We start from the raw sequence: 10,249 nt of genomic DNA on the forward strand, positions 1-10,249 counted from the left end.
GAGGTTTCAGGGGTGTTTAAAGTTGTTACAGGGCCGTTTCAGGTGTATTACTAGGAATTTCAGGAGCGTACGAAGGGTTTTCAAGGAATTTTAGAAGTGTTCCAATGGATTTCAGGACGTTCGGAAGTGTTGTACGAGGTCTCAAGGAGGTTCAGGGGCGTTCCAGGAATGTTATAGGGGTCTCAGGAGGTTTCAGAAGCTCTCTAGGGGATTGCAGAGATGTTCCAGGGGATTTCAAGTGGCTTCAGGAACGTTCCAGTGGGTTTAAGGGATATTTTAAGGAAGTTTAGAGGAGTCTCTGAAGTGTTCCAGGGGGGGTTCAAGGGCGTTCCAGGGGGGTTCAAGGGCGTTCCAGAGATCTTAATAAAAAAAGACACTACACCGTCTTCAACCAGAGGTTGCACAGACTGAACGAACACTAACAAGAGACAACGGACAACACACGAAACACCCAGTGGAGAATTTTCCGTTTGACGAAAAGTTTTCACCGACTGGAGCGGGAATCGAACCCACACTCCGAGGCTTACGAAACGGCCATACGACTGACGCCTCTAACCGCACGGCCACGAAGCCCACAATGAGTTAATGAGTTTCAGGAGCGCTCTTAGGGGTTTCAGGGGCCTAACGGGAGGTTCCAGGGTGTTTCATAGGGAGTTCTACCATAGACTTAATACATCTTGGTTCTACGGAGTTCAAAGTGTCAGGGACATTTTCAAGGGATGTCAGAGGTTCCAGTTGATTTTCGGGGTTTTCTAGGACGTTTCAGGGGATTCCTGAAGGTTTCAGGCGCGTTCCAAAACCCCCTGAAGCCAGGGGATGCGTTTAACGCCTTGAAACCCATATGGAACTTCCACCCCAAGTAACAATGACAGCTGAATAACAGCTTATTCAGTCAAAATTTTCAAAATCAAGCTCAACAGCGGCTTATTAATCCCGATAATAGCTTCTTAAACCACCTGAAACGCCATTAGAAGACCTTTCAAGAAATCCGCAATAAAAATATCAATAAATATCGTCGGAAGTTCGTTTGAAAATCTGCTAGGGTTTTGTCTAAGGATTCAGAGGTCCAAGAATTTCTGACTGAACTCTAGATCTTCTTCGAAATTTGTAGTAGCTCTTGCAGGGATTCGCACAAGTTGCAGAAGATTCCGCCTCTTTGGCATTGTACATCGCCAAAGACCAGTCGGGAAATTGCAATTTTCCTTTTCTCCACCCCACTCGATGATGCGCCTACTGCGCTTTACATCATTCATAAAGATCCGCTTCCCAAACTCGTCATTCCACACTCAGCGAAAAAAACTAGCGAAATGCATCAAAATACCTTATGAAAATTTGCCATAATTATAATTTGCCATAATTATATCTTGCTGTTGAGATCGTGCTTGCTATGACAATTTTCATGATATAAACTTATGAAAAGAACAAAAAAATCTTAAAATGAAGCAGACTGGATTCGATCCATGAACGTCGGGATCACCAAGCCCGTGTCTTATCCACACGGCTACCGACGCTCGAGAATACTATGTTGCTAAACATGAATAAAAGCCAAGCTGTTAGACAATTTTACGTCATGGAGTGACCTTATGAAATTCATCCGAATCATTATGAATTATTTAAAGGCCGTTTCATAAGTTGGGTCTTATGGAAATCTTAAGGTTATTTGGCTGAGTGCATTCCAACAACGAACGGATATTGTTTAGCTAGCTGGCATCCGAAGCTGGCACGAGAGCGAATTGAAAGAAGGGAACCGATGGTCTAGTAGGCCGCACAGGGGGGAATGATGATGGTCTTTGTTTATTTGTTATTGTTACCGTGTTTAGCCGGCCTGCTGCTGCGTTCAAACACACAGAAGCCGGTTTTCCTGGCCGGACGGATACCGCCGCGGCTTGCTTGGATCGAACGGGGGCTTAGTCATCAGCTAGTGGTAGATTGGTATTCATACTGTTGTACGTATGTACCTATGTACAGCGTTACTATGGATGCACAAATCATATTTTCTTGTTCTTGTTCGAAAAGCGACCGGCGTTCTCATCTGGTTCATATTTCTCATTCCGAACCAGAATCATATGGAAGTATGTATTCGAAGAGTAATGGAAAGTGGTCAATCAAAGGGAGCGTTTTTGCATTGATTGATTGAGTCGCAGCATTCGAATGAAGATAAATGAAGGTAAAATAATGGACTGACCTAGGGGCAAGACACTGTGAAACTCTGATAAATTCGGAGTAACTCTTTTTACCAGTGATCGACGAAATTTGCAAGAAAAGCGAGATATCGGACAATATTGTTTTGATTTTGCAGATAAATCAGGCAACACCCAAGTAAAAACGAGAGCAATCCGAAATTCCGAGCAACTGTGTGAAGGAAAATGTACTTCCAGCACAGTGTCTTGCCCCAAGGCATAACCTCACTTTAGATCACAAATAGGAAAGCATGGTTTTGTCGGGCATGACGAAACATCCTTGAGATTGCAAAACAACGTAATTTGACACAGAAATAACCAGCAAGTAAAAATACACAAACCATAAAATAAAAACATTCCGTACATATCCTGATCGTTAAATATCTGCGCGCTCGGTTATCATTATTTTGGGGGTAACAGCGATAGTGACTTCACTAGCGTTCGTTCATTGTACGACGGTGCTCTCTGGTCACACGACAAGACATCCCATGAATATTTTGGTGGTTATAATTCTGCATGTAAACAACTGCAAAACAATAAAAATAAACATAAAACAGAACCCCTGGCTTGATGGGGGTTGTTATGACAACGAAAGAATTAAAAATATCGCATTCGCAGATGCAAATGCCTGCTACGATATTATGGATGGTCGCGTCACATGATGCGATGGGCTTGTGTCTTCAGCCGGATGCTCTGATTTGTGCATGAACAATTGGAAATTTCTCTTAAAGAACACTAGATCAATTCAGATTTGCTTCCAAATTTATTGAGTGTATCAATCAAATACTTCACAACAAACATTTGAGTATTCTAAAAAGATCTGCGATTTAAAATTCAAATCAACCAATAACCTTCTATCATAGCCTACTTCCTTACTTCCGAATCATCCCGGCACTCTTGATTCGCTTCCGCAGGTGCTTCGGCTGGGCCCTCATCACCGTCGTTTCGATCTGTACCGGCATCGTACGCTGACGGGCGATGAACAGTTTCTGGACGTCCATCGAGGCACTCTTCCTTCGTTCGTTCAAAGTGCTTGCTGACTCACAGGCCGAATCCTTCCCTCCGCCACCTAGAACAGAAAGGCAAAACTCGTCAGTCATCTTGCTGGAGGGTACACCTACATCCACTTGGAGCAAACTCTTACTAACTTGATTTTGACGAACTGTTGTCCTTGTTCTCCTTCTCGTCGCTGGAGGTGCTGCTCTTCTTCTCCTCCGACGACAAATCGCTCGACGTTCTTGGAGTGCCTTCCGTTATGGCCAGGTTCGAGGCTGGTTCACTTGCAGACTTCTTCTCACCGGATGCATTGTCCGACTTGCCGGAGTCTTCTTCTGGCGTAGAGTTCCGTTGCATTGCCACCCCTCGAGTTAACGTCATTCGTCGAGCCGCCGTATCGTACTCATCGATGTTCAAACTGTACATCGGCCGTCGACGGTTTTCGCTGCGAGCGTCTTCAAAAGAATTGTCGCTCTCCTCCGGTTGCTTCCGGTCCAGCTTGATCTGGATCACACTGCTCGGATAGTCCTCGAGACTTTCGGTTGACTGATCCTCTGTGAAAGTCTGCATTGTGCTGTGATAGTCCCTTAGGAGTTTCTTTTTGTTCGTACGGAATCGTCGGTACGACCGCTGAATCGTCGATGCTGCTTGTGCCTCGGCCTCCTTCATCTGCTCTTCGCGTTCGATGAAGTCGTCCAGCGACTGGTTGATCGCATTGTTCCCGAACGATGCGTACGGTATGTTCGACGACGTATTCTGCGATCCTCGTTTCAAGAAACCTCTGTTCGCCTGAATGGTGGTCTGTGAAGGCAGCGTAGACTCGGTATCCGTCGATGCTATTGTCTCCAAAGCCGTTTGTACATTGTTGTCATCCATGGATCCTTCGGCTTGTTCCTGATCATAATAGTCTGAGTCTGCCACCGATACCGAACTAGCTAGGATTTTGTGCTTTAAATTTCCGATGTAGTATCCGTCGAACTGATCTTCCTCCTCCACGTAATCTGGATCATATTTCCTCAAATCCACATAATTTGTATCCTGCCTTGCCAAGTCCATACGCTCCGTCATACTTCTATGCATCGCTGCTCTTCGTGTCGAATTGTCTAGCTTGCTCGTATCGTCTTGTGAAAACCTGGAATGCAGTTGATCTTGCAGTTGCTTGTTGCGAACACTAGCTGCAAACATTGGATTAAACTGCTGGTTTTCGTCTTCTTCGACACCATCCTGGTCCGCAACCCCATCACCTTCAGCAGATTTGCTGACTTCATCAGTGATGGGGCTACTCTCTAAAAAATTATCGGTAAAGCTTCGTTTGGGTGATACACGACTAACTCGCGAGGGTGGTTCCTCTGTCACCACTACGTCGTCGTCATCATCTTCATTTTCTTCCACGCCGTTTTCAACCTTAGCTTCTGGTTTAGTTGCCTGACTCTCCTGGTTCTCCAGCTCCGACTTCTTCAATGTGTAGAACAAAGCTTCCGCCGAGTCCTTGTTGAACGATGCTAGATCAACTTTTTTGATGTCGTCCAATTCGACGCTAGGTTGCTTGCTTGGAATTTTCGAAGCTGACGGAGAAACTTGCCGCTGGATGCATGGCTCTTCTACAACTTCTTCTTTCGATTCGTCTGTTTCTTCGTCGTCTCCCTGGTTGACCTGATCAGCAGTTGTTTCTTCTCCGTTGCCATCATTCTTCGCCGAATCGTCTTCAGTTTTCAATTCATCTGACTTCACCTTATCTTCCCCGCCAGTCTCACCCGTTTCTTCATCTTCCATCGGAGGAGCTGACGGTTCATCAACCGCTTCCGATTCCGGCTCCTGTTCGTCGTCTCCCATTCGACTGCTCATGGACATCTCACCGGCATCTGCAGACCCTCCCTCATCCGGTGCAGTCACTGCTTCCACCGAACCCGATTCCCCTGCCGATTCCTTGGCAGACGATTCCTTCGACTGATCCCCATTCGATTGGTCCAGCTCGGATTCCGTTTTGTCCAGTGAGGGAACTTTGGCTGAACCATCGGATTTCAGATCGGGTTCCGCTTGCTCTAGCGACGGTTCTTTGGATGCTTTCGCTGAACCACTTGATTTTGGTTCTTCAACGCTACCGTCGTCCTTCTCGGAGTTTGGTTTGTCCAACGATGTCTCCTGGGATGCCTTAGCAGATCCGTTTGCTTTTGGTTCGTCCATGTTTCCGTTCTTATCGGAGTCTGGATTGTCTTGCGACGGTTCCTTGGATGCCTTAGCTGAACCACTTGACTTGGGTTCAATAGCGCTTTCGTTATTCTCTGATTTCGGTTTGTCCAGCGACGGGTCCTTGGACGACTTGGCTGAACCGCCAGACTTCACTTCATCTGCACTCATGTTCTTCTCTGATTCCGGTTTGTCCAGCGATGGCTCCTTGGACGACTTGGCTGAACCACCAGACTTCGGTTCATCCACACTCTCTGATTTTGGTTTGTCCAGCGATGGCTCCTTGGACGCCTGGGCTGATCCATTTGATTTTGGTTCATCTGCGCTGACGTCCTTTTCTGATTCCGGTTTGTCAGACTTTGGTTCTTCCTGGCTACCATTCTTCTCGGATTCCGGTTTGTCCAGGGAAGGCTCATTGGATGCCTTAGCTGAACCACTTGACTTAGGTTCGTCTGCGCTTCCTTCCTTCTCAGACTCCACTTTATCAACCGACGGCTCCCTGGATGCCGCAGCTGATCCGCTTGACTTTGGTTCATCTGCGCTCTCACCCTTCTCTGATTCCGGTTTGTCCAGCGACGGCTCCTTTGATGCCTTGCCTTTCTCTTCACCAGATCCATTTGAATTCTCCTGAACGCCATCTTCCGGTTGAGCAGTCGCCTCCGAACCTGGTGCATCATTGGACTCAACATTTTCTGCAGATTCCGACGGAATATCCTCTCCCGCAGATTGCGCGTCAATTTGTTCTACAGACTCCGATTTCAGCGGTGTTGCTTCACCTGATTTTCCGTTCGATTTAGTGGCTTCAGGATTTTTAGACGCAGACACTTCTACTTCTTCTGGTACATTATCGACGGGCGCTCCGTTTTCTGGAGGATTATCTAACGAACCACCGGATTCATTTCCGTTCACGTTTTCTGGTTGTGCTTCTGATGGATCTGCTTGCTCGTCTTCGGGGCCTTCAACAGCTACCGGTGATGACTCTTCTGCAACTTCTTCGACGGCCTTGTCAACTGGCCCTTCACCACTCGGGTTACCGTTTGTATCATCTTCGACACTTCTGATTTGCTTAGGCGAAGACGCAACACCAACTGTTTCGTTATCCTTCGACTCCGACTTTACCAATGGCGGTGATGCTGAACCGTTTTCGTTTACTTCTTTTGGCGAAACTTCTTCAATCGAATCTGCTTTATTCGACGGTACTTCCTGTCCTTCTGCACCATCCTCAATCGCATCACTTTTCACTTTTCCATCCTTGGTTGCGTCATCTGCTGCAGATGCTTCATCCACTTTGTCAACGGATGATTCCTTTGAAGATTTGATAACGTTTGCATCTTCTACAATGTCTTCTTTTGTCTCATCATCGACTGGTTTTTGCTCGTTCGGTTCATCAACGATTGGTTCCGCTTGAACTTCCTCTGTATCACCAGATTCCACTTCTTCGATATTCGGTTCTTCGGTTGGAACGTCTGGTAGGTTTGGAACTGATTCATCAACTTCCTCCACCACCGGAACTGATTCGTCGACAGTATCAACACCTTCAATTTGTACTTCAGCAGAATCTTGTTTTTCAACCGAAGCTTCAGCCGCACCGTCGATTTGTTCTTCTACTGATCCATTTGCGAGAGGTTCTTCGTTATTGTTTGCTACATCATCGACCGACAGATCCACCTCATCTGAGTTCTTCTGTGAGCTTTCAATCACAACCACTTGATCACTTCCATTCGGTGGAGCATCATTCACCAAAACTTCCGCGTCGCCGATCACTTCCCCACCAACTTCAGCAGTACTTGGAGCACTTCCGTAGTCTTCGCCATTCCCAGCTTCTGGATCGTCCTCCGTTTCATCTGGCGGATATGAATCCACGTCTTCGCAGTTAATCGGGTGTCCCAATTCTGCTGCTAAATCCGCTTCCACTTGCGTTTCGATGGCTTCTCCGGTTTCCCTATCAGCATCATCTGCTTCTTCACCGGCATCTTGCAGAACGCTGCTCACCGCGCTTGCCGCAGCTACCGAATCCACACTAACCGATTTGTTGAATGGTCTTTCCCTCGGGGCCTGGCATTCCAGGTGCGCTTGCACTTTAACCACCGCTTCCTCTATATCCGGAGTGTCCTCCTTGATGGGAATCAAACTTTCCTGAAGTGAACCGTCCGCACTTGTCGGCTTCTTCTCTTCCTCTCCGCCGTTTTCCGTTATCGATCCAATCGATTCCTGCTTCTCCAGCGACTTGTTCGACTCCTTCGATCCCTGCTTTCTTACGCGTTTCTTCCGACGTCCTCGAGTGGCCGAAGCGCTTCCTCCGCTGTCGTCATCCCCGTCGCTTGCCATTCTGCTCCGAACGGCCACTCCTCCTGCAGAACTAGGAATTTCACCACCACTGAGACTTTCATTGCCTCCACCTTTGCCTCGACACTTTTCCTTATAGTCCGCGTACACTTTATACGCACTAAAGTTCTGGTAACCCCGATCCAGACCGCCATCGCGTTCCCGTATCAAGTTCTCGAAATACTCCGCCGCGTGAACGTAGATATTTTCCGGGTTTTCTTTGATGACACTCTTCGCCAAACCTCGCATCAGCTCCGGAAGGCCATCCGGGACCTTGGGAGTGGTGATGGGCATTGCGATGCGCGCACTTTGAACTTGAACCGCGGTGAATTGGAACGAAGTAGTTCCTTCTTAGACGGAATCTTACCGAGGAATGATTGGAAGGCGAAAGGCCAAACTCGTTTTCAAGAGTCAAGTTTTCCACGAGCAGTTCTTGAGGATTGAATAATCGATACCACAGTCAAGGATCTATTCGTGAGGGGTTAGCTTCCTGCTACCTACGCCAAAACAGAACCCCTTCGGGATTCAACCCTGTGCGATACGTAAATATCCAAGGGTTCCCTGGTCGTTGCCAGGGTTACAGCTGGGCCACAACAAACAACCACAGCACAGCAGTGTTGTTGCGTGGTAGGTACCCTCCTTCATCGTCATCTCCGTATTGAATTCTTCAACAAGAGAGTCTCTTTATAGGTAGGTACATGTTTATGCATGAGCGGTGAAAGCAGTGGTCAAGTGGACGATAATTGAATGGTGTGGTGGTCATTCAATATCACATTGGGAAGGACGAAGAGACGCGAGATGGGAAAATGCAAGACGAAAGGATTTGAACTCCAATTATGAAGAAGACGAAAAAAAGGCAGGCCACGATAAGCTGCGAGAGGTCAATGCTTAGTAGGCGATTGGTGCACGCTCACGTTCGTGCTCCTTTCAGAATAGTAGGCGCGTGTTTGGCTACTGTGATACGTACCTACTGTGCCTTTCAAATAATAAAACGATTTTGTTGTCGTCTCTCGGGTGAAATTTTACTTCGAAAGGGAAAGTGTAATTTGTTGACCTATGGGGAAATTGACAACTTTACATCTCAATCTTATGGATGTTTAGGTTCTAGAGCTTTGACAACAAATCAAGGGCTTCTGAATGACCCTCCAAAAACACAAACCGGGATTTCAGTGGTGTTTCAACAGTGTTAAGAGGGTTTTAGGAACGTTTCAAGGGGGTTTAAGAGCCATTCAGGAGTTGGGTTCAGGAGCTTTTGGGCGTTCAAGGCGTTTTAGAGGCGTTTCAGGGCATTTCATAGGCGTTTTAGAGAGTTTCAGGGGCATTCCAAGGGTTTTCAGTGGCATATCAAACTGATTATGATGATTTCAAAGGCGTTTCGATGGGACTGCGGAGTTTTCAGGGGCGTTTCGAGGAAATTCAGGCAGGGTCGTATGATGGGGAACACCTTTAAATTCGAGGGGTTTCAGGGGCATTCCAAATGGATTACGAGAAATTGAACGGCTTTACAGTGAGATTAAAGAGGTTCCAGGGACGTTTCAAGGCATTTCAGGGGTGGTTCAAAGGGGTCTAAGGGTTTTTTGTGAAGGGGTCTCTGAAAATCAGGAAAATATTTCCTGAAATGCCTACGAAATCCCCCTAAAACCCCAAAAGTGCTCTGAAACTTCTTGAAATTCTTCTGAAATCCCCCTTAAACCCTGTGGCCTCAATGTAACGCACCTGAGACCCTTAGAAAACCCCGAAAATGCCAGCGTAACGCCTCTAAAACCCGCCTTAAATCCTCTAAAATTTTCGGAATTGTCTAAATCAGCTCAAACACCCCATCCCACCGACACCATGTAACGCATCTAAGACCCTCCCAAACCACCGAAAACGCTTTAAATCCGCGAAAAATCATCTGAAACTATCTGAAAGGTCTCTGTAATCCCAATTAAACTCCTCAGACCCTATGTATCAAACTTGAGACCCTCGGAAATCACTAAAATGCCTCCGTAACACCTGTGAAACTTGCGCAAAGTCATCTGAAACTTCACGGAATGGCTCCGGAATCCCCTTAAAACCTCGAAGACCCGATGTAACGCATCTGGGATCCTTTGAAACCCCCAAAAATGCCCAAAACACGCTAAAAATCCTGTGACACTCTTGCTTCCGAAATCCAAATAAAGCCCCCTCGGACTCCATTTAACCTGAGACCCTCTGAAACCCGCCGAAAATTCTCGCGAACTTCCTGAAACAGCTCCAAAATCCCCTTGAACACCCCACACCCCGGACATCATGTAACGCATTTGACACCTTCCCAAACCTCCTAAAATGCCTGCGTAACGTCTCTTACACCCGCGGGAAATCGACTGAAACTTCCTGAAAGCCCTCTGTAATCCCCTTTAAACCCTGTTTCAGAGACTCTCTCGGGGTCACACAAACAGGATGGGCTCACCTGGGAAACGGGGAATCGATCCTCGCTTTTCTTTGCTTACTACTTCTTCAAATTCCTCCTACTCGGTTTTCACACAACTGGTTTATTGAACTTCGTATAACCACATAACAATGGTTGTTAGGAATTTTTG

General features: G+C 46.8%; 1 protein-coding gene across 2 annotated transcripts; it reads right to left on the reverse strand.

The window, feature by feature from the left end:
• Positions 1-2,930: 2,930 nt before the first annotated feature.
• On the reverse strand, positions 2,931-8,447 carry LOC109403863 (microtubule-associated protein futsch). 2 transcript variants are annotated; one of them, XM_029867761.2, is made up of 2 exons: positions 3,329-8,441; positions 2,931-3,249 (listed from the first exon to the last, which is right to left on the reverse strand). In XM_029867761.2, the coding sequence occupies exons 1-2, from the start codon at positions 7,980-7,982 to the stop codon at positions 3,053-3,055; spliced, it is 4,851 nt and encodes a 1,616-aa protein (XP_029723621.1). In that variant the 5' UTR covers positions 7,983-8,441; the 3' UTR covers positions 2,931-3,052. The 2 variants fall into 2 exon arrangements, with proteins under 2 accessions (XP_029723621.1, XP_062703423.1); XM_062847439.1 differs by having other exon boundaries at positions 3,111-3,249; positions 3,325-8,447.
• Between the last annotated feature and the right edge of the window lie 1,802 nt (positions 8,448-10,249).

Source organism: Aedes albopictus, chromosome 1 (genome assembly GCF_035046485.1).
Source record: "Aedes albopictus strain Foshan chromosome 1, AalbF5, whole genome shotgun sequence".
In the NCBI taxonomy this organism is placed as follows: Eukaryota; Metazoa; Arthropoda; class Insecta; order Diptera; family Culicidae; genus Aedes; species Aedes albopictus.

Coding starts and splice junctions, on each gene's coding strand:
- LOC109403863 (XM_029867761.2), bottom strand. CDS start 7,982: ATGCCCATCACCACTCCCAAGGTCCCGGATGGCCTTCCGGAGCTGATG. Junction 3,250..3,328: donor CAACAGTTCGTCAAAATCAA/GTTAGTAAGAGT, acceptor TTTCTGTTCTAG/GTGGCGGAGGGAAGGATTCG.